This window comes from Carassius auratus, unplaced genomic scaffold (assembly GCF_003368295.1).
Source record: "Carassius auratus strain Wakin unplaced genomic scaffold, ASM336829v1 scaf_tig00022917, whole genome shotgun sequence".
In the NCBI taxonomy this organism is placed as follows: Eukaryota; Metazoa; Chordata; class Actinopteri; order Cypriniformes; family Cyprinidae; genus Carassius; species Carassius auratus.
In genome coordinates, this window is record NW_020525224.1 from 116,283 (window position 1) to 141,264 (window position 24,982).

The following is a 24,982-nucleotide window of genomic DNA, read 5'->3' on the forward strand; positions in this document are numbered from 1 at the left end:
TATTGTTTACCCGGTTGTATGAAAGGCGGAAACAAAGGAGCTTAACGTTATATATATATATTTTAAAATAAAACGGACGCGGTTTTCGCCTCAGACACGGAGGTCTTAACTGCCTCATGTAACGTTACTGAACGGAGGATGTACTTTTAATATAACGTCTGTGAATGTATTTTGTCATATTTACATAAGGTTTTACATTATCTGTACTTTTTGAGGCGTTAACAGACGGTTATGGTCACGGTTATGGTCATGTGAATTTGTCTTTTTTTTCGCGGTTAAACTGAATGTATGTTTGTCTCCTAAAGGAAACGGCATTGTGTAGTAAAGACTAGCATAATTATTTTGAGGCTGTTGAAGTGGTAACTGTTAAAAGTATGTTTTACATGTAATATTTCAGACTTGTCAAGCTTGTGTCTTCATTGTCCTCGCGCCGAGAGATAAAGACACAGAAGCTGTTTATGTGAGGAGTCACAGACCTGTGTGAGGATGAGGAGGTGTTCTTCTGAAGAGAGGGACAGACGGTTTAAGGAGAGTAAACTTCAGAATAACATCAAGTTATCTTTATTTTTACTAAGACTAAAATAATGTTGTTGTTTTTTTAGATGTTGCAATCCAGAGACAGGATAACTTCATTCTTTTGAGACTGATGTAAGTTAAGTTATTATTACTTTTTTTTTTTTAGAAAATTAATGTTTATGTTGTGTCCTGCCTGTTAACTTCACATTTTGATGCAAAAACAGTGTGATTTTATATATTTATATATATATATATATATATATATATATATATATATTAGGGGTGTAACGGTTCACAAAATTCACGGTTCGGTTCGATACGATACACTGATGTCACGGTTCGGTTCGGTTCGGTTCGATACGTTTTAGATACAGCAAAATGTAAAAACATCTCAACTTTTCAGAATGCCGCAAGCGCACCGCGGGTCATGTGACAAGAACCAACCAATCAGCTTCATCCTTTCCCGTAACAACGTTGAGAGCTCAGCCAAGATGAAGGAACAGCTGATCATAGTTGTATATGGATTGCAATTTTGAAATAAATTCAGTAGCAGAGCTACTGCAAGCGATTTTTAGAGCTGCAAATCCATTTATCCTTCGCTGAAATTTCCGCGTCTCATGGAGAGAGCACGTCATTGTTGCTTAGCAAAGACAGACGCCTCAGGAGAAAGACGCGCTTAGCGTTTTCCATCCGTTTTTAGGCACGATATGTGAACAGCCCCTAAGGCGCTCGCTCACTCAGCACGCGCTGAAGGCTCGTTGCAAAATGTCTAATGCATTTAACAGACCAGAAATATAAGATCCTAAAATAACCAACAGGTCTGGTGTTTGGGTTGGATTCCCTGTAAGCTATAGTGTCTAAATGCTGCAGGGATAGTTTGCTGCGTGCATGTTTCTCCTTTTTTTCGTCTTTTCCCAGATAGTACTGATGCATATATCCCAGATATTCCCGCTGTTTTTTTTTTTTTTTTTTTTTTGTAATCCCGCTGGTGTACCCTGTCTTGTTGCAGATGCGACATACCGTTGTTTTTTTATCCACCACTCTCTTGCCATCACCATTATAGCTTAAAGGGAATCCAAAGTGCACCCAAACACCAGACCTGTTGGTTATTGGGGGATCTTCTCATTTCTAGTCTGTTAAACGCATTGGCTATTTTGCAACGAGCCTTCAGCGCGTACTGAGTGAGCGAGCACCTGCTGAGTAGCCTAACATAAACATATAAGATGGTGTTTTTTTCTTCTTCGGGAGTGTCAGGGGCGTTGCCTGTTACGTTGTTTGGGTTATTGGGCTACCTTGTTGAACGCATATCATTATATTTCTTTCTCTCTCTTTTTTTTTTTTTCAAATATAATTAATTACTCCAACGAACCGTTCGGTATACATAATGCGTACCGAACCGAAAGCGTCGTACCGAACGGTTCAATACGAATACGCGTATCGTTACACCCCTAATATATATATATATATATATATATATATATATATATATATATATTATATGTCTGTATGTGTGTGTATATATTTATGTATGTATGTATATATATATATATATATATATATATGTATGTATATGTTAATATTTTATTGAAACCATTGATGCCCCTCTTTGCAGAACTCAAACTAACTGGAGTTAAGGACACACAAGTCTGCTTGTGTGAGGAGGTGGTTTTCTCAGCTTCTTTGGAAGAGAGGGAAAGATCATTTAAGGCAAGTAAACTTCATAATTTCATGTTATCAGTTGTTGTTGTGTTTTACTAAGAGTAAAATAATATTTGTTTTTGTAGATGTTAAAAGCAAGAGACATGGGAGAGCATCATTCCTTTGAGATTTTATGTAAGTTATTTTTAGAAAATAAATTTTTCTGTTGTCTCCTGACAGTTTACTTCACATTTTGATGCATCAACAGTGTGATTACGTGCTCATTTCATTAAGACCATTGATGTCTGTGTTTTTTATTGCAGAAATCAAACCAAGTTTGGAGTTGTCTTGTCTGATTTGGAGAGTCATCATTCTTGGTCTTCGCTCTTAGAGGTAAAGTTCACACAAAAAATAATTTACTTGCCCTCAAGTCATTCCAAACCTATAAGACTTTTGTCTGTCTTTACAACATAAATTAATATATTTTTAGTTTTCTCATAATATTTGTTAATCCATTTATAGTTTAGATAATCAGTATTTTCAAGCTTCATAAATATAGAGTTATTGTAGAAGTAAATTCTGATATTTATATATGAATACATCTTAAATTATATGATAGCAAACATGTATGTTCAAAATAAAATACTGGTCTCCCAGACCAGCTATGGAGGACACAAAAAGAGAATATTAAATATATTCATATGTTTTCCAAAAAATGAGCAGAGTCTGGAAAAACATGGGGAGAGTAAATTATGAACATTTTAATTATTTGGTGAACTAACGGTTTGAAGAGCAGCCCTCCACGTACATGAACATTTGTGAGGTATGTGAATGTCATGACTGTTTTAATGTTTCAGTAAAGAAGCTTTCTGAAAGCGATATTTATTCAAACAATATCACCTGTCCTCACACTAGTGCTGCCATTATAGACTTCATGAGAGCTGTGATAGACAGACATTAAACAACCACACAAAGTGTTGAAACTTTAAAACCGATTATTTACCTATCCTTTCGGATGTGAATACACCTCTACCTGAAAATCGATAGTTTAATTAAATGTTTAATTTTTTCAAATGTGTTTCTCTTAGGCCACTGATGAAGAACAGATGGTAACTGGGATGAATGCTGGTCAGAGAGGAGAATCTTCTTTCCCCTAAACTGATGCAGCGGTGGTTTTAAAGGAGGACGCTGCCCTGGATGATGTAGAAGGTGTCACATGCTGTGCTGATGGGGTTTCTTCATGACTACATCAGTTATGCTACAGAGATCGTGAAAATTGACCGTGATGCATGATCTGTATTCATGGACTATGAAACAAACTGTAAGTGTATAATTTGTTAAAAAAAAAAAAGTTAAATGCTTTTTCTGTGTTGTTTAGTAGAAGAGTTTACACTCTGTCATTCATACACCTGCTCACATTCTTTCACACACACACACACACACACACACACACACACACACACACACACACGCGCGCGTCTGTTAAATGTTATAATATCAAATTTAATGTTGTGATTTATTTGTGTACTGTCATGCCAGAATAGTTGGAAAAAACCTAACTAATTGTAAATTTATTGTATGTGTTTTCGTATATTTTTATACAATATATACAATTGAACAAAGTCCAATTTGATCTTAAGTTATATTCATCAAATGTTCAATGCGTTATGAACTCTGTAGCTGTTAATGCCATCCTTTTCTGCATTTCTTCTAACATGTTACTTTTTGACTTTTCTCTTGTTTTTAATAAATATTTTCCTTTTGATAATTATTATTTGTGTGTAAAAGTGATATTTAAAATGAACAACATTTGTAGGTTTAATGCCTAGCTCAATTTGGGTTAATTTTAACGTAGAAATGCATTGTTTCCCCACATGGCTGCACTCTGCGAGTTTATTTTCTGCCAGCAGGAGGCGCTAAGAGCGAGAGAGGTAGGTTTCTCCGGTAACGGCTGCAGAGCGGTGCTGAGCTCACAAACGCTGCCTTATCAAGCACATGCGAAATGATATCGAACATTTTCTAAATACAGTAGTGTTCCTTCTGAAATACAGTGATAAAAAACCCGCTCTGGTTTTTGAAACCCTGCAATATAGTCATTTTAAACCATAAAAATGGCAACCCAGCAGGCTGGGTTAAATATGATAACCCAACTGGTTGGGTTAAAATAACCCAGCGCTGGGTTCGTCCCTTTTTGACCCAGCGCTGGGTTGTCAAAATAACCCAAATTGGGTTGTTTTCAACCCAGCAGTTTTTAGAGTGTAGAAAGCCAGGCAATCAGAATAACCAGCTTTATTTGCAATATGCATCAGATAGTCATCGAACAGAGTATTTTTTAACCCACTGGCTTTGTGTGATGATTTGAGCCTACAACCAAACACACGAGTGGAGCTAATGTTGTAATCAGTACCTCAACGAGTGTTAAAGTAAATTAGCAGACAAGTACAATCCACAGGGCTCCTGTAGTGAGTCAATGGTGGGCATGATTATCATTTTCACAGCTTTTATTTAATTTTCACATTTATTACAATCAAAAAAGCAAGTTTTAACAAGCATAATTTTGTTTCGTCCTCCCTCGAATCATTGCATAGCACAGCGTCAGGCGAACATAAGTAAATGTAACTGCTTTATGACTCAATTCATTGGCATCGCCCTCCTAGTTAGCATCATGGATTTCATTTCAGGGTGATTTATTTCTCTCTGTACATCCGGTTGATTATAATTTATCCCCCCGTGGGTTCTTGTGCAGAATAATTTAAAGTCCACCCACACAATAAGACATGAGGAGATTTTATTTAGAGGCATAGGGAATTAATGGGGCATAGAGATGCATAGAGTCAAGAGGCAAGTCAGAAAAAAAACTGAAAAAAAATCTCAAACTCTCAGCTTTGGTTTCCTGCCCTCCGTTTCCTATCACATGCTCTTTTATCATTTCCTATACCTCTTCTTCCTCAAATCTATCCATTCCTCGTGCTCTCTCTCCTCTCAAGTTTGATAAGCATGCATAAATCTTGGACCACTCTCTTCCTGTCAATGGGGTCCTGTTCATTCTTATTGGGAATGAATTTTGATGTGTTGTGTGATGGAGAGGAGTTTTTTCCGCTATCTGCTCTGAGGAGATAGGATTTCCTTGTTTATCGTGCCAGTTACAGGCACTGATGGGCTCACTGGAGCAGTGGAAATCTATTGTTGGACTGGCTTTTATACAGCGGGATAGACTGCTGGGAGTGTGCTTGTGCATGTGTGTGTGACAGCTGCTTTAGACTTGTCAATATAGTTAAAGATAAGGGGGAAATTTTGACTGCATCTCTCATGACTCGTATAAAAGCATGGCAGAGGATTGTTTGGATGCTGGGATTGTTTGTTTATTGTGACCGCTGGAGATGTTATTTGGCTTTTTTGTCCGCTGAGGTTGATTCAGTCATGGCTGGATTTAGCTGGAATCTACTGAAGCAGAAAACTCATTTTAGTAGATTGGATTTTCTGCATCAGTCACTCTTGTCTTTTTAATAGTAAGAAAGGCTTTAAGTGTAATTAATTATTGGATTCCAAAAAAAAAAAAATAAAAATAAAAATAATAATAATAATGTGAATTAACTGGAATACATCAATAATGTAAATAAACTAAATAAAAAAAGTGTTTGTTACATTTAAATATAAATTATATGTATACAATTTTTTTAAACAGGGTTAAACAGTTCTTTGTATTTCTATTTTATTTTTATGCATTTCTGTTTTTTTCCATTTATAAACGTGACTAATTTTTTTTTTTAACCAATTACAATGAATTACCGTAAAAACATTTTTTTTTATTAAAAGTTAAATCCTCGGTGTCAGTCAGCTAGTAACTCTCTCTCTCTCTGTAGTAACATTGGCCATGTTTGTTGAGTCTTTGGAGGGCTTAGTCTGTAATAGAGGAAACATGAAACTGGACACAAGTAGGGATTAACTGTGGAGGGAAACTGGGGGCCAATCAATACAGTAGTCGTTCCATAGGGGGGAAGAGAAACTAAATCTCTGGATTTAGATGGGGCAGCTAGTGACATTCACATGTTTTATTGTTTAGTTTTTCTCAGGCAAGTGTCTGACCGAAGAAGCTTATGCAGGAAAGTTTACCAACAACTCTCTATCTCTTCTCTCCTGTATGTGAATCTAATCACCATATCCAAGTTGCTAGAAGGAAATCCATTTAATCAATGTGCTAAGGCAAGGCTGCAGGCATTTTCTGAGATATTCAGGAAAGGAATCTACACATCAGCTGTGTTCGAAACATCTCAAATTGAATTACCCAAGCAAATAATTTCTAGACATTTCCATTCAATCAGTGATTAGTTGATTATTTTCAACAGAGATCATGTGTGTGCATAGGCAAATACTAGGGCTGCACAATGTGTTGTTTAAGCTTATAGATCGCGTGCACGAATCCACAATAGTCGCATCGCAGGATGTGTCGTCGTAGTTGATCCATTATTCATTAACTGTACAGGCCAGCTGCTCCCTGGCCCTTGACGAATGTGATTCGCGGATTAATTGCACATCTTAACCATCATAGAGTGAAAGATTATCATTTGCATGTGTTTTTAAGTCCTGTCAGTTTAACAGGGCAGAGAGAGAGAGAGCGCATGAGAGAGAGAAGGAGCGAGAGAGAGGGCCAAGAGAGACAAAGGGAAAGAGAGAGCGAGCGAGCCCCGGCCGCATGCTCACCGTCTTCGCTGTCTTGCTTTCTATTCCTCATGCATAATAATCAATTGACACGATGGTGTCGATGTTTAAATCATTTAAAATGAGAATGTAAGTGTGCTCACCCCATATTTGTTTGTAAGAAAAAAATTGATTAGATTTCATATCGCAATACATATCACAGAAAAATGAAATAATCGCAATGTCATTTTTTTCCCAATATCGTGCAGTCCTAGCAAATACTTTTACAAATTTCAAAATTCAGGTTACCTGATAATTGTTATACTTTTAAATAGGTTTATTTTCTTGGGCTGCAAAGATAAAAAGAGTGACTTAAACATTGATGAAACACATTTGCAAACCATTTTTTATGTATTCATTAAGTAAACAGGATATTCAATGAGATGAAACAGCTTTACCTTTTAGTATTAGTTAACTAAAACTCAAACTGAAAATTAAAAACTGCTATTTGAAGTAAACGTTAAATGAATAAAATATAAACACATTTTTATTTTAAGTAGTTTGCAAGGCATCTTTTGTAATTTTCATTTAGTTTAACTTGATGTACTAAAATAACAAACTAAAGCTTAAAAAAAATACTGAAGGTGACAAAAACAGACAAAATTAGTAAAACTTTAACTAAAATAAAAATGGAAAATGAAAAAAAAAAACACTATAATAGTAAATAGCACTGTTTAGGACTTGATTAGATCATGATCTCTTCATGACAGTTTGGAAATGATTAGTTTGGTGAAAGTAGCCAAAATGGAAGGTTGTTTTCAGAAGCATTTAAACATGTTTTTTTCTTTTGAAAAACATGCACCAATAAATAATTAGGGATTTTTCAGAAATATTGTATTAGAATATTTGTGCTCATAAAAAAAAACTAATATTCAAATATTTGTTTATTTAAATGACGTTATCGGGAAAGACGTTCTTTTCTAATAATCACATTTTTGTCACCATTTCTGAACAAGCTTATGATTAGGCATCATACACAACAATATTCTACAGTGTTCACAGAACATTATATGCAACAATGTCAGCAAGGCTGAAACAAATATATATAAAAGAAAAGCATTCAAACTCGAGCAAAGCAAATTAAAACAATAAAGCAGACCATGCCAATTAAAGTACAGAACATACATTACACTCGAGTTGGCCTCCGTTTATATTGTCTCACCTCATGGTAATGTTGAGAAAAAACAATAAAAGGCAGACAATGACATTCTGTGATCAAATACAATTAACTTGTTAACTATCTGTGCTACCCAGTGCATTTAGTTATAACTGGCTTTTAATTTGCTTGCTTAGGATTCATCATGGATTCCATGCATTTACGGCCAGCAAAGCTACAGGTAGTAAAATTTAAATTGTGTTTTTACTTTCCGAATAATAATTTCAGATTGAATATTCTATGATTTGTGCACACCCTTATAAACAGTAAGAACTGGGATGTATATTAAGACAAGTAAATCAGGTCAGTTCAGTTCCAGAAGCCAATCAGTTGTTTTGATACTGCACAAAAACACAAATGCAGTAATCCAGCTGAAGCTACCATTCACAAATGTCTGACTTCTAGCAAATCAGTTTGGGTGAACATAACATAATTAATATTCATGACTTAAGTATTGCCTGGGACAGTTGCTCTGAGCCGCTGACAGAAAGTACCCTTCCTGAGGAGCGAAGACATGAAAAACAGCAGAGAAGAAAGTTGCGTTTGACAGAATTATGCATTTTTTTTTATATTCATATCATATGTCACAACAATGCTGTTTCTGGAAAGTTTAGTTTATGCTTTCAAGTACTTTCTCACATGAGTGTATCTGTGACAACTAGGCATTTAAAACGAATGACATTTCTAATGTGTATTTAGAGAGGCTGATGAGATTTAGATATGCCCCCACTTTTCAGATTGTGTGTGTAATGTGTATGTAATGATTATGAATAAGACCCGTGGAGTCCAGCTCTATTTTCATCTGGCCCTTGGCATCACCACATAATTAGGACAGACGAGGGAATGCAGATATTATTGCCCATGCTCTAATTAATGTCATTACACAGGACACAATTTCAATAGTTCCGCTTTCATCTGAACTTGTTGCAATGACAAGACATTTAGTCTCGCATTCACATGTTTATTCAGACGCTTGGCATCATGCACAGATGTCTTAAATGTGCATTTTTCACTAATTGCAAAAACTATTAAGTTAAAATGTAATTAGTGACTAATTCACCGATACGTGGATGCAGCTGCACTTTAAAGCTGAAGTGTGTATTTTCTTGATGCTAAAATACTTTCCCCTTTTTCAGGGCAGAGTCAACTACAGTGTTTGAATTCCAGGAAACATGTCAACACTGGAACTCTATGGTGCTTTCAGAGCATTAGTCTGTCTGTTTCAGTGATTTGAGCTTCCCAATAAAGCATCTTTAGCTCAAACAGTGGTGTGAGTTAGAGACAGGACTGTCATATTGACTCATTAATGGAAGACGTTCAAAGGTTTGGTCAGTAAGAATTAATTTACATTTATTTTATTTTTAAGAATTGGATAAATTTTATTCAGCAAGGATGCACTAAACTGATCGTAACTGACAGTAAAGTTTTATATTGTTATGAAAAATCTTTTCAAATAAATGCTGTTCTCTTGAACCGGAAGAAATATCAAGCAGCACAACTGTTTTCAACATTAATAATAATAAGAAATGTTTCCTGAGCAGCAAATCAGCATATCAGAACGATTTTTAAAGGATCTTGTGACACTGAAGTCTGGAGTATTAATGCTGAAAATTCAACTTGCCATTGCAGGAATAAATTACACTTTAAAATATATAAAAATATATAATATATATAAAACTGTTAGGCACACATACACATTTTCATTTGATGGCACAGAAATTACATTCACATTTGGCAGATGCAAAACGGTTTGCGTTGCATTCATGGTGTACTTACTGTATAAGTTCAAGCATTCACCTTGGAATTAAACCCACGACTTTCAGCTTTGCTACTGTTTTAGGGAAAGGAATGATAATTACACACTAATTTTATGCTGCTTGCACTAATTACAAATGGCACACTTCAGCTTTAATACATGTAAATATTATGTAAAAAGTTTTTTTTTGTCTTGTTTTACTATGCCTGTTATGAAGTGAACTTTCTGCAAGAAATAACAAAGGTCTGTAAGATTATGGCTAAATAATAGACTGGGGGTTAACATACTGAAGAATGTCATTCTTATTCATCTGAATTTGCCTTTGCTACACAATGATTTCCAAGACTCAAGAATGTCTCATTGCATGCATAAACATTTTGACCATGCCACATTTCTTCTTTCATTCAGGACTGACAGTTGTCACTGTAGACAGGCTAGTCCAAGACGACAGTTATTCTTTTAATTACCCAGATGACGAGAGTTGTCTCCTTAGGGTTAGATCTGAATTCGGCCCCATGGTATCAAGAATGAAATTTCCTGCAGCTCTTCTTGAGAAGGACATTATGTGCCTCATTCTTAATGAAGTAGCATCTAATATTAGCATGTTTAGCATCACTGTGTTTTGCCATTTAAATCAAGTTTATCTGCCCTGTAACTCTTCCAAATTCTGATAATACTTCCCCATCCATTTTTGTCAAAAAATATTAATAGGATCACATTAAAAAGCCATTAGAAATGCAAAATAATCCTGTCAGTGACTTAAAGCTTGTCACATAAAAATAAAACATCATTAATATTCTGACTAAATGTCATTATTTGAAAGTTATTGATTAATTTCTGATTAATGTCCAAACATGTACCAGCAATTCAGTCAATTATTATCTAAAGATTGGCTGATTTTACATTGAATTGTCACTCAAGCATCTATTATTATTTTCATATAGCGAGTTATTAGTTCAGTGGTTATCATCCAGTGGAAAATAATTTTTTGCACCGAACACATGCTGTGCTGTTAAATGATAATCTGTCAGTATTATCCAGTTGACATTTACTGGAAACCAACAGCATGATTGCAAATGTGATATTGCCTTCATACACCTGTTCAATAAATAAGCTGATAAGAAAGTAATTTAAGGCACAATAGTTACAGAACCGTTGTGTGTTCAGCACAGTTGTTTTTGCTCTGATACGTCTTGGGAATAACAAGTTGTCTCAGAGACTGATTTGTTCATTTTGTTTAGACTGTGCATACGCAACATCTCAAAAAGACGCTGTAGGACTTCAACTATTTTCTGTTTCCCTTAATTTATCTTTGGCTGCATGTTTTTCAAATTCAGAATATCAGTTTGTCTATTGAATGAATGAATCAGTCTTAATTTGAATGAATCAGTGTTTTTGAATGATTCAGTTGATTGAATCACTGAAACAGCATACTTAGTAAAATAGTAACTAGTACACAGTTCTGAATTCAGCAAATTACTCATTCATAAAGTTTGGTTATATTAGACCAACTGATTTTATCTATCTATCTATCTATCTATCTATCTGTGACCCTCAAAATCGAGATTTATACATCATCTGAAAGCTGAATAAATCATGTTTGGTTTATTAGGATTGAACAATATTTGGCCAAGATTGAAGATGAACTACTTGAAAATCTGAGGATGCAAAAAAAATCTAAAAACTGAGAAAATTGGCTTTAAATTTGTTCAAATGAATTCTTAGCAATGAATATTACTAATAAAAAATTACTTTTTTATATATTTACTGTAGTAAATTTACAAAATACCTTCATGGAACATGATCTTTACTTAATAACCTAATGATTTTTGGCATAAAAAAAAACTTTGATTTTTGACCCATACAGTATGTTTTTCGGCTACTGCTAAAAAAATATACCCTAGCTACTAAAGACCGGTTTTGTGGTCCAGGGTCACACACACACACACACACACAGAGATGTTGGTAAATGTGGTTTATGGGGACTCTCCATGGGCGTAATGGGTTTTATTCTGTACAAACTGTATTTTCTATTGCCCTACCCCAACCCTTCACCTAAACCTAACCCTCACAGGAAACTTTGTGCATTTTTGGATTTTCAAAATAACTAATTCTGTATGATTTAAAAGCATTTTGAATTACGGGGACACTAAAAATTGCCTCATAAACCACCTCCTCATTGTAATACTTGTGTCATACCTATGTCATTATACAAATTTGTGTCCTCGTTAACCACATGAACAAGCTCACACACACACACATAATTATATATATATGTAGATCATAGCAGCTGATCCTCATCAAATGTTGGTGAAAAGCAGCAAAGCAACATTCAGATATATGGTCTAGTTAAATGTGCTTTAATCATTTTAAGAGCTCATTTATGTGTCTGAACTGCAGGTAGTTGTTTTGTTTAATTCTTGTACTTAATCAGCCTTAAGCAGATGTCATGTGAATATATACACTGGCATGATTCATTTATAGTGAATTTAGTGTTGTTCAACCTCTGTGTTATTAAAACATATTTAACTGTGTTCTGTGTAACTGCTTCGGGCACGGAAGCAAATTTCACAACTCGTCATGGATCCATGTAGATGGTATTATGTCTCTTGCATCATATCCCCATGCGTTTTTTCACATCACATGTCTCTCTCCAACTCTCTCCTCTGTAACATGTTGTGTAGGATGAGATATCTCATGAATAATAAATGATGAGTCCTGATTGGTAATCCACTGATGACTCCATGAGCCACAGACCTTGTGGATGCATCATCTGTCCTCCAACACCATCTCAATCTATTCATTCTATCCATCCTCAGATAGAGATTATCATCTCAGTCTGTAATAGATTGAACGAAACACCCAGCACAACACCCCATCCCACCACCACCTCACTATACAGTACAAGGTCTCTCTCACCGTTCTCTCTCTAGAATTTGTCATGCCCTAAAATGTGCTCTGTGTTTTTTCTGCCTTGATTGTGTCATGGATGTTTTGTGAGGTTGAGACAAACCGGGTTAATGATTTGCTTTGATGTTTCAGAAGTTGTCACATTTTCACTGCAGAGGAATGATTAATTTCTGGCTATTTCTCTTTATCAGTGTTTTGCAGCCTAACATGGGGAAAAAGTCCAAATACAAAACCTCAGTGAAGAAGAAGACATTAAACCCAGAGTTTAACGAGGTCAGCTATTTCCATTAAAGGTGTGGTCACATGAAACGGCACAATTAATTAAGAGTAAGGTTCTCGCAATTTATTAAAATTTAAAAATGCCGATTTCTTGGTTTACATCTGCTTGCACTAAAATCTCTTTTACACAGTTTTTTTCTCCAGTGGTTGAGAACTGTAACCAGTCAGAGACAAATGCAATGGCAAACCAATGGCATTTAAATGAGGCTATAGGCTTTATAAGGGAGTTTAAAGCAGTCTTGAATATCTTTTTTTAATCTAAAGTAATATTTGCAATAAAATATCAGGGATAAATACATCATTCGGATATTGCCACAGTCAAGCAACCCTTTAGACTTTCTGCTCTGTTCAAATCCATTCATATTCATGTAAATGTGTGTGAGCAGAAAGCAAACATAAATCAGGACGTTTCATTCTTTGCTGCAAACTAAATTCAAGTTTGATGAACTTTGAATATGTGTAGTCACAGATTGATCTATAACTTTGCATGCTCAAAGCTGAGTGTGACCACACCTTCACTCAGTGTAAATATAAATGTTGTTTTTGTCCCTATATATAAACTCATGTATGTCCTCTACAACCCAGGAGTTTACCTATGAAGTCCCGCATGATCAGCTGGCCAAGAAAACCCTGGAGATCTCAGTCTGGGACTACGACCTGGGCATGAGCAATGACTTCATAGGTGAGTTTTACGAACAAGTCTATGGTGCAAAGCACTTCACCAAATATGAAAGTACACACTGTTTGAAAACTAAAGCCACTTGATAACAATGGTAAAACAATTGAATGAAGAAAAATGCTAAAAGGAAGATCAGCTTAACCATTCAGATAACACACATTTTTATAAGAAAGAATGAATGAAGGTTTACCTTACAAGTTATTTTGTATTTACTGTACTTAGTTATATTCTCTATTTATTTATTATTTGTTTATTTATAAATGTGTGTGTGTGTGTGTGTGTGTGTGTATACAATGGGTATAGAAAATAATCACATTTCGTTACTTTAGTTACTTATAACATCCATGTGAAAGATATAGCACCAACATATCAGAAAAGATAGCAGAATCACTGAGTTGGAAACTCGATCAGTTCTAAACCAAATCTGCTGTAGCTAATTACCTTCTCAATGGCACATAAAGCCATTTGACTTGCAACTGTGATCAGCTGTGCTTATTTTGATTAGCTCAGCATGAAAATAGCTTTCCTGGAGTATTTCAGTCCTTGGTGATTCAACTGAGCAAACAATCAACTATGGGCACCCATCAAAAGACCTCCAGGATAAAGATTTGGACAAGCACAAGTCAGGGAGATGCATACAAAAAAAATTCAAAGGCTTTATCAATGCCTAGAAGCACAGTAAAGTCTATTATTAAGAATTGGGAGGTATTTGGTACAACACAAACCCTCCCTGAATAAGGACGCCGCTCCAAACTGAATGAAATGGCCAGGAGGAAACTAGTCAGAGAGGCGTACAGGAACTCTGAAGCAGTTTTAGGACAAAGAGTGGTCACTGTGTGCATGTGACAACAATATCACAAAGTCTACACAAATGTGGCTTGTACGAGAGGGAAGAAAAAAGCCACTCCTCAAGAAAGGACACATGTAGTCACAACTGAGCATTGCCAAAACACACTTTTTAGATTCTGAGGCAGATGAGATTAAAATTGTATTATTCAGCCTCAACACCAAACGATATGTCTGGTGGAAATCCAATACACCTCACAATGCAAATAACAACATTCCTCCAGTAAAGCATGTATACAGTAATATCCTGTTATGGGGGTGTTTCTCTGGAGCAGGGACTGGAGCACAGGGTAGAAGGAAATATGGATGGGGCAAAATACCTTCGATTTCTTGAGGAAAATCTGCTGTGAGTAGATTTACCTTCAAAACATGAAAATGACCCAAAGCACACAGCAAAACTGAGCACACAGTGGTTGAAGGAGAAAAAAGTGAATGTCCTCGCATGGCCTAGTCAGAGCCCACAACCCCACTGAAAATCTGTGGAAGGCTGCAGTCCACAAACACTCACCGTCAAATTGAACTAAACTTGGCAATTATTGCGAAGACTAAATGTGCAAAGTTAGTAGAGACATATCCCAAACAGACTAAAGGAAACAGATTAAAGAAAAAGGTGGTTCAATAAAATACTGACACAAGGAGATGATCCTTGAACTCTATTTTAAAGAGGGGTGATTATTTTCTATCCTCAGTGTATATCCACACAACTTTGCAGCAAAATTAAGTTAAAGTATGAGTTATAGAATATATCTGTTATATACCGTGTATATAAGAGTAATTTGATTTGAAAATTTCTGCAGAATGTTTTGCTGTATAGACTTCCAATGTAAATGCAAACTGAGCGACAAATCAAATTACTGTTTTTGGTATTGTGAGCATGCCAAAGTTGCTGCAGATAGAGCTTAACTTATTTTGACATGGATCTTTCCTTTAAGATGTTTTGTTTTGATGCTTTGTTCTTGTAGAATGTTACTTGCATGTCTCATTTCCTGAGCAAAATAAGAAAAAAGTTTATATAAAGGGTAGTGTACCAAAAAATCTCATAATTTGCTCGTTCTCATGTAATTCCAAATCTATATGACTTTTTCTTTACTTGGAGCGCCAAAGGAGAAGTTTAGTATGTCCATAATGTGTGCTTTGCATACAATGAAATCGGAGGGGTCCAGGGCTGTCAAGCTCCAAAAAATACAAAAAAGCATCACAAAAGGATCATAAAGTAGTCCAATGTGAATGTAAATGATAACTTTGTGGGAGGAACAGACTGAAATTTAAGTCGTTAATCACTGAAAGTGTCACTCGACAGCTGTGGTCACTGTTCACTTTTAATGAAAGAGCAGCTTGGACATTCTGCTATAAATAACAGCTTTTTGTGCTCCAAAGAAGAAAAAATATCATACAGGTTTTGTAAGACGTGGGTGAGTACAAGTGCATCTCAATAAATTAGAATGTCATGGAAGAGTTCATTTATTTCAGTAAATCAACTCAAATTGTGAAACCAGTGTATTAAATAAATTAATTGCACATAGACTGAAGTAGTTTAAGTCTTTGGTTCTTTTAATTGTGATGATTTTGGCTCACATTTAACAAAAACCCACCAATTCTCAACAAATTAGAATACTTCATAAGACCAATAAATTATTTTTAGTGAATTGTTGGCCTTCTGGAAAGTATGTTAATTTACTGTACACGTACTCAATACTTGGTAGGGGATCCTTTTGCTTTAGTGACTGCCTCAATTCGTCGTGGCATGGAGGTGATCAGTTTGTGGCACTGCTGAGGTGGTATGTGGTTTCTTTGACAGTGGCCTTCAGCTCATCTGCATTTTTTGGTCTCGTTTCTCATTTTCCTCTTGACAATACCCCATAGATTCTCTATGGGGTTCAGGTCTGGTGAGTTTGCTGGTCAGTAAAGCACACTAACACCATGGTCATTTAACCCCTTACTAGTAACCCCCCTTTTTTGGCATGGAGACCGAAATTACATACCCAAAATAAAAAGGTTTCTGCTCATGATTCTTTCTGACTAAATACATAATCAACCTTTGTTCACAAAGCTGACACTTTGAAGTTTACTGCAGTGTTAATTTTGACACGAAATTTTAATTTAGTTTTAGTCTTAGTCTTTTGACTATAATTCTTTTTAGTTTTAGTCAAGTTTTAGTCATCTGATTTGTTTTAATTTTAGTCTTATTTTAGTCGACTAAAATTGCTTGGTATTTTAGTCGACTAAAATAAGACTAAAATCAATAACAGATTTACTAGACAATTTTTTACAGCTGGTATAGGAAACAAACTTAACCAAAATATATAAAACACAAATTCAACTTTATTTCAACACAACTGTGTCTTTATTTCGATTCAAAAGCTTTTATGCAGCAACAAACACTGTCATGATAATGTAAACAATAACTAGCTGCCAATTGACCATCAATAAAAGAAAAATAAAGTTAAGTCCAGGACCTTAAAGTTTACAGCTGAGCTGAACAATAAGTGCATACATTTAAAGTAAATATTTAATAAGTTGGCAGCTAGGGGGATAAAAAAAAAGTAACAAGATTTTATAAGGTATTCATTTGTCTAGCAATATTGTATGTTTTAAATACTACAATATTGCTAGATTTGTATGTATAATGATAGGATGTGAACATTCATGTTTCACATGACTAATATAGAAATATTTGTGATATTGTCAACAAGTAGAACATTATAAAATATACTAAACATTAGTATTAATCAAATGTATTTATCATGATATTACGTATTAGTATTGTGCTTGCATCTAATTTGAAGAAGGGGCTATTTTACAGTACTTTTCAGTTCGTAATATTTAATGCTACAACATCTATGCACTGCACTATTCCAATTTTGCTTAGCTCAATAAACAAAAGAACATCGTTGTAAAATTACATTTGAGAAAATGTCCGGGTGGCTCGTCTGTAAATGTCTTTTCAAATTGGTTGTGTTCTTGCCACGAATGAGCGCTCTGCATGCTTTACACTTTGTTTTGTTTTGTTCGTCGTCAAACGTGAAGTGAGCTGTGGACATTTTGTCGCTCTTTTAGACAGTAGGGACTTTAAGCAACAGCTGCGAATGGAACGGCTACAGCGACCGGAAGTTTGCCGTCACACCGCTGTAGGCAAGAACGTAAAAGTCACTCAGCAACGGTAAAACAGAGCAGCGCAACGCAGCATTAATTCATTTATTGAGATCCAAAAAAATATATAATTTAAAAAAGCAAGAGAAGGATTGCTTTTGGCGTTAAATGACAATCTTTTGTCAGAAGAGGAGTTTTTAATATTGTATGATGTAAATAAGTCTAAAAATATAACATTTATTTACCTAACCTCTCACGTTGTAGCGACTCTGGCAAATCAGCTGTTCTCCCGTAGTAGACCGTTAAATTAGAACGTCACAAAGTAGCAGTTAAATTTGCGCAGGCGCAATACAACGCCAGAATGGCGTTGCCGTTCCACCAGAGGCTGTTGCTTAAAGTCCCTATCACCTCTTGGAATGCCGACTTCCCGGGAGCTCATAAAAACTGAAAACCTTCGCTTCACGTCTCAATAAGTCAGGCTCGGATTGGTTCTCTTCTCTCATGCAGTCTGTTCTGTTTTGCCGGTTCTTTTGCTCATTCCTCGCATCTCTCCCGTCTGCTGATTTGATTTTCGTCACAGTCTATTTTCGTCTCGTCCTTTATTCGTTGACGATAATGTCAATCAATTTAGTCATAGTTTTAGTCTCCATCAGTGCCTTCTATTTTAGTTTTCGTTTCGTTTTCGTCAGCAAAAATATATTCGTGACGAAAATAATGACGAAAATATTTAGTCAACGAAATTAACACTGGTTTACTGTTCAGGAATCAGAATCACTCAGACTGTTATGATAATAGAGATATATAAGCTCAAACATAAAAACAAAATAAAAATATTAAAAACATATGTTTTAAATGTATTTAAAAAAATGTTGATGTAGGAAATGAGTTTGAAAACACAGTGTAGCTAAGGCCACAAGTCTTCCAAGACTTCATAAAAAATTTCATAATCGAATCTGTAAAACTGTGAATTTTATGAAATATTTTCTAAGGCCATGTCATGTGTGTTTTTAGAGAAGGCTAATCAGATTGATTTATGGCCCTTGTCATCTCTGTAAGATCTCACATGTAAACTTTCCTGTGCTCTTTGTGTATGTTTCACTGTTGAAAACTGCCCGAATCATGATTGTATTGTTCTCACCAAACGGTTCTTTCACACCTCCGCCAAGTATGACACATTATCCGCATTATTCTTTTATCATTATTCTTTTGTTTTTATTCCACCTTTATTAGCCTTGATTGTGGTTTTTCAGGCTTTACAAAGCAACAAAGCAGCGATCTCACTTCAGTCTCTCTTTGCATTTAGCCCTTATTTATCAAAAGTCTTACTATAAAAATACAACAAAACATTTTCTTACGACCTTACGTGAATTATTGAGACAAAAATGCATTATGAAGAAGAAAAGCACCTGCTATTAGTAGCATTGGTGCTAACGTTAGCATCAAGCTACATCTGACAATTTATGAAATTATTAGTACACTTTTACTCAAAACTCACTTTAAACCCCGATCGAGTGTTTATAATAACTTCCTTTAGCGATCAGGGGTGGAATTTGGTCGTTTACTGTTGTAAAAATATGTTATTTGTAGCCTTTTTCATCGCTGCACAAGTTAGCATTTCCGATGTACATTTTCGATTTTTTTTATAAAAACGCCCCAGATCTCAAGAAATTCTCATACCAAGCTTTACTATCGTAATCGCGGGTTTATTATTCGGATATTTTGTGTGTACAGAGGTGTTTCAGTGTTGTTTTGGCCAGATAACTACCAGGAAGTGTGCAGGAAGCATGTGACACGATGGGGCGGTGTCCAGATATGAAACTCTATGATTGACGTTTGAAAGACCCAATCAGAGTCTGAGTCACACACCGCACGAGCTGTGACTACTGCACGCACACAGAGATCGCTGGGAGAGGCTGTTTATCATCTGATCGCGTAAATCCGTGGAAAATGAATAGAAATGACGATTCTGTCTGAAGAAATATGAAGTAAACATCAGTAAATATATCCATATATCTCCGCAGATATGCATCTTTGGTCTGTAAATCCTTATTGACGCTGTTCAGTGAGTCTATGTGAATACAAATAAACCGCTCTTGACGTGACTGAATATGAGTGAGTTGTGAATTTCTATTCAAAATGTGGCATAATACGGATTTATTATTTTGCACTCCTGACATAAATCACTAAATATCTGTCACTGCTACAATGTTTTATCAAAATATTGGTCAAATATCGAAGCTTGAGTCTTTAAACTTTCCATTGATGCACAGTTTGTCCAGATGAAGTAAGACAGTGATGTTTAATGTGCTGTGAAAGTGAAACAATAATAAACTGGGGCCGTCAGCGATGTTTGCACGCAAAGGAGTTAACCAACTTTTGGTGCTTTTGGTAGTGTGGGCAGGTGCCAAATCCTGCTTGAAAATGAAATCAGCATCTTCAAAAAGCTGGTCAGCAGAAGGAAGCGTGAAGTGCTCCAAAATGTCTTGGTTAACGGGTGTAGTGACTTTGGTTTTCAAAAAACACCATGTTCTTCTCCTTAGCCTAGGTAAGATGCCTCTGACGTTGTCTGTACTTGAGTAAATTCCTTGACACATTTGTGTGTGGTGGATCTTGATGTCTTGACCCCAGCCTCAGTCCATTCCTTGTGAAGTTCACTCAAGTTCTTGAATTTATTTTGCTTGACAGTTCTCAAAAGGCTGTGGTTCTCTCGGTTGGTTGTGCATGTTTTTCTTCCACACTTTTTTCTTCCACTGAACCTTCTGTTATCATGCTTGGATACAGCACTCTGTGAACAGCCAGCTTCTTTGCCAATGAAAGTTTGTGTTTTACCCTCCTTGTGAAGGGTGTCAATGATTATCTTCTGGACAACTGTCAGATCAGCAGTCTTCCCCATGAATGTGTAGCCTAGTGAACCAAACTGAGAGACCATTTTGAAGGTTCAGGAAACCTTTGCAGGCGTTTTAAATTGATTAGCTGATTGGCATGTCACCATATATTAAATTTTTTTGAGATAGTGAATTGGTGGGTTTTTGTTAAATGTGAGCCAAAATCATCACAATTAAAATAATCAAAGACTTAAACTACGTAAGTCTATGTGAATTGAATGTATTTAATACACAAACTTTCACAGTTGAATTACTGAAATGAACTTTTCCACAACATTCTAATTTATTGAGATGAACCTGTAAATGATAGAATTTTCATTTTTGGCTCAGCGGTCCCTTAATAAAAAGAAACAGAGGAAGAGATTAGAACAGAAAGGCTCTTGAGCTTTGTGCAATGACATGTTTATTTATGGTTGACTCTGTAACGATCAGGACAGAGAGTAATTGATGTCAGTGTTACTGATTTAGAGGGGATGGCTGAAGAACGGATTAAGGGGGGCATCAACACAGAAGTGTAAATACATGACATGAAGTGAATGAACAGAGAGGCTTGTGAGAGACATCCAGGTGTATAGGCACACGGAGGATGCAGGTCTCGGATTGACAAGTGCAATGAAGCTTAGTAGTTATTTAAAATTTTCTTGGATCTTTCCAACTCGCTTTCTTTCACCCACTCCCTGTCTATTTCCTTTCTTTTTTTTTTCTTCATTCCCTATGGCAGGGATGTCATGCGTAGGGTTCATTTGTCATGGCTTGCTTGTGGCCATGAGCATGCTGTATTGATGTGAGGTGTGTGTGTGTGTGTGTGTTTGTGTAGGAGTGATCGAAGCGGGACAGAATCTCAGTACGTGAGGGGCCTGATGAAATGAAATGCAGCTTGTGTTCACCAACATATTCACATGCACTTTCATTATTCAGAACAAGCTCAGATGTTAGACTAAGGGGGAAACGCACATAAAACTGTCTAGAACAACTCAACTAGAATGTAATGTTGAGTTACTTATCAACAAACATCCAACCATAATGCTTACCTCATTTATTAAATATTAATGTGCTGTTTCAGTTACAGTGTCTGTGGGGAAAGTTAAAACTGTCCATGTGAACACAAGATTTAAAACAGATTTATGTGTGAATATAGACAATCAGGTAAAACAGGTTGTGTGCTCCTCACTCTCCACCCAGTTTTATTACCCTTATAGATAAATAAGCATCTAATTACTAGTTAGGGTAAAATATGACCAGTATAAAACAGAATAGATTAGATCAATTATAGCATGCAAAATTAATAATTTTATTCTTAAAGGATGTAATATTTTAAAATAATTTGAAATAAATTCTGTTCTTTTGAGCTTTCTAGTCATCAAAGAATCCTGGAAAGCACAAGTACAGTATAGCACATCTCATACACAACGGTAATTCAAAGTGCTTTACATAAAAGAAAGTAAAATAATCATAAAAAAAAATAATAATCACAAAAATAAAACATGGAATTTACAAACTTTTACATTTAAATTTTTTTAATTAATTTAAGTGCAATCATTTCAGGTTGCATAAAATACAGTGAAATTCATAAAATACAGTGAAATCAGTTCAGACATCGCACAGTGCTCATTCAATAAATGCACAGCTAAACAAATGAGTTTTGAGTCTAGATTTAAATGTGGCTAATGCTGTAGCATATCTGATCTCTTCTGATTCCAACTGCATAATAACTAAAAGCAGATTCCCCTTCTCTAATGATCTGAGTGGTCTGTTGGTTTTATATTCAGTGAGCATATCTGCAATAAATTTCGGTCCTAGGTCACTGAGAGATTTATAAACAAGTAAAAGTACTTTAAAATCAATCCTAAATGTAACTGGAAGCCAGTGTAAGGACCTGAGGACTGGTGTGATATGCTCAGATTTTCTGGTTCTAGTCAGAATCAAGGCAGCAGCGTTCTGGATGAGCTGCAGCTGTCTAATGGTCTTTTTGTGAAGGCCGGTGAGGAGACCGTTACAATAGTGCACCCTGCTGGTGATAAAGGCATGAACAAGTTACTTCAAATCTTGACTGGAAACAAAACATCTAATTCTTGCAATGTCAGTCTCTCAACAGTGGCAAAAAGACTGCGAATGTTGTTTAAGTTACTGTTTATAAGGTTTGAGAAGAAACTGTGTCTAGCTTGAAAGCATGAAGCCTGTCTTTACAGATACTATAGTGAATTTCAAGTTTCGTCTTCCGCCACATCCGCTCAGCTTTTCTGCATTATTTTTCTATTTTTTCATACTCTGTACTGCTGTTGATTTTCTCCAAGCTGATTTCTGTCTGCTAGTCTTCTTGCTGACTATTACAGGAGCAATATCATCAATAACATTCTTAACTTTTGAGTTGAATGAATCAAGGAGAATATCAACAGAGTCTGAAGAAATGCTTGGTGTTAAAGATAAAGCCTCCATAAATAGCACACTAGTGTTCTTGTTAATGCATCTTTTTCTGACAGAGACAGATCTAGATACAGTGGTAGCAGAGATCAATATATCAAAGAAAATACAGATGTGATCAGATAGTGCTAGATTCCTTAATAACAGTGGATGAAGTGTTTAGACCTCTACTGATGATTAAATCTAGAGTATGTCCCTTATTGTGTGCAGATTCATGCACATGCTGAATCAGGTCTGAAGTGTTTAAAACAGTTATAATTTCTTCATTTTGTTTTCTGCGTTATCTATGTGAATATTAAAATCCCCTGCAATAGCATTTCTGTGAACTCTCTCAAAAAACAGTCCTCTAGACACTCATTAATTACAGTTAAGAAGGGTTGTTTCATTAAGATCTGTTGCACTGAGGCTGGCTTCTAGCCATGTTTCATTTATAAACATGATAAAATCCATGTGTGTCTCTTTACAGCAATCTTAGTTATAATAGACCGCAGATTAGATGAGTTAGCCCTTCGGCTTGAAAAGGACTTTCAAAAGCAAAACAAAAGCGGCACAACTTTTCAACATTGATAATAATGAGAAATGTTTCTTGAGCAGCAAATCAGCATATTTGAATAATGAGATTTATACAAGATTCCTTTAAAAAACATAAACAACTCCAAACTTAAACTTTAGTGTAATTATTCATTATTTATTTTTTATTTTTTGGGTCAATCATGCAGCCCTGCTATTTTTCATTTGGAATCTTATTGTTCTCTCTTTCTCAGGTGGCGTTGAATTGGGGGTTAACGCAAAAGGAGAGAGACTGAAACACTGGTTTGAGTGTCTAAAATACAAAGGAAAGAAAGTGGAGTACTGGCACACACTGACACAGCAAGGAGCCCCTTGCAGTGACTAACACACGTGTTAATTCTTTGCTAAGTAATACAAAAATAATGGAGTAATAATGATAAAGAAATGCAATAATGCTCAGTCTGAGAATGATGATGATGACGTTCCATATTAATGTGTGAGAAAAAGCATAATAATCTATTGTACAGCTAAGTGTCACATTCTTTTGTGATGAGAAAGAAGCAAGTGTGATCACAAGCCCGGATTATGACGCACAAAGAATCTTCTCCTTTTTCTGGTCTACACATCACTAATGTGAAGTCGTACTGTGTTGTGACTATGCCACAGGAGCTCATGCCATATTATAGTGTTATTGTTTATTACATGTTAAACGTGTAATAGGATCCTGGTGTTTGTTACAGTTGGTGGTGCCGTAATTTTGCACACTGTCGAAGCACAACACATCCAGCTGACTGTAAATGTCTGTGTGTACCTATGTATTTACCTTTTGTGATTTGTTACGAATGAACGTTTACAGTCTCTTCCAGCCCGACAAAAACATGATGCACAGGAAAAGCACAAGGGACGGCGCATGAAGGAACTCTAAAGCAATGAAAAGGACTGTCTATGGATTTAAACATTCACTCAAGAACTGCCGCCCGTCACTTTTGAGCAGAACCAAACGACAGTTCCTCAACGTGAATGTGTGGGCGAGTGTGTGTGTCTGTGAATGTCCCTGTCTATGTTTTGTCTTTGTATGTGTTTTTGTTGAATGTTTGTATAGTCTTTAAAAAAAAAAAAAGCGCTGATGCACATTGACAGACTTTTTCGCTTTCTCTCCGGCACCCTCTACTGGTTTAGAGGTCTAACCGCCAGTACGGAGGGTGAATTGCCTCTGGCAGGCCTCATGCACAACTGCACGCCCCATTAGGGGTTAAATTAGCAATCAAATGAAGCCTTTGAAGGACAAACTACCTGTCAAGGACAACTTTGGGTTTCACAAGAGTCAGAACACAAAATCTGGGTTGATTTGCTTTGTCATCCCGACAGTTAGCTCTGTGAAAAGATGCACATTTCTTGCCATGCGTGGGGATTTGGGCTATAATTGTATCCATGTGATAGCATTTATTAGCTATTTATAACATTCAAATCATCAACTTTTGATCTAGTCTTGACTGAAGAGATTTTAGGCATTCAATTGCACTTTAATTATTGTTAACCTCTTCCGTTCATGGCCCTCATCCCTCATTCCAAACTTATAGAGTTCTTTAACATTTGAG

The 24,982-nt window shown here is 35.8% G+C and overlaps 1 protein-coding gene across 1 annotated transcript in view; it reads left to right on the forward strand.

The window, feature by feature from the left end:
- LOC113077625 (double C2-like domain-containing protein beta) overlaps positions 1 to 23,983 on the forward strand; it is a 42,187-nt gene extending 18,204 nt beyond the window's left edge. Inside the window, exons 9-11 of the mRNA XM_026249941.1 lie at positions 12,866 to 12,947; positions 13,539 to 13,635; positions 23,639 to 23,983. Coding sequence (XP_026105726.1) covers positions 12,866 to 12,947; positions 13,539 to 13,635; positions 23,639 to 23,769 — 310 coding nt within the window. The 3' untranslated portion in view covers positions 23,770 to 23,983. The remainder of the gene's footprint in view (positions 1 to 12,865; positions 12,948 to 13,538; positions 13,636 to 23,638) is intronic.
- Positions 23,984 to 24,982: the final 999 nt, after the last annotated feature.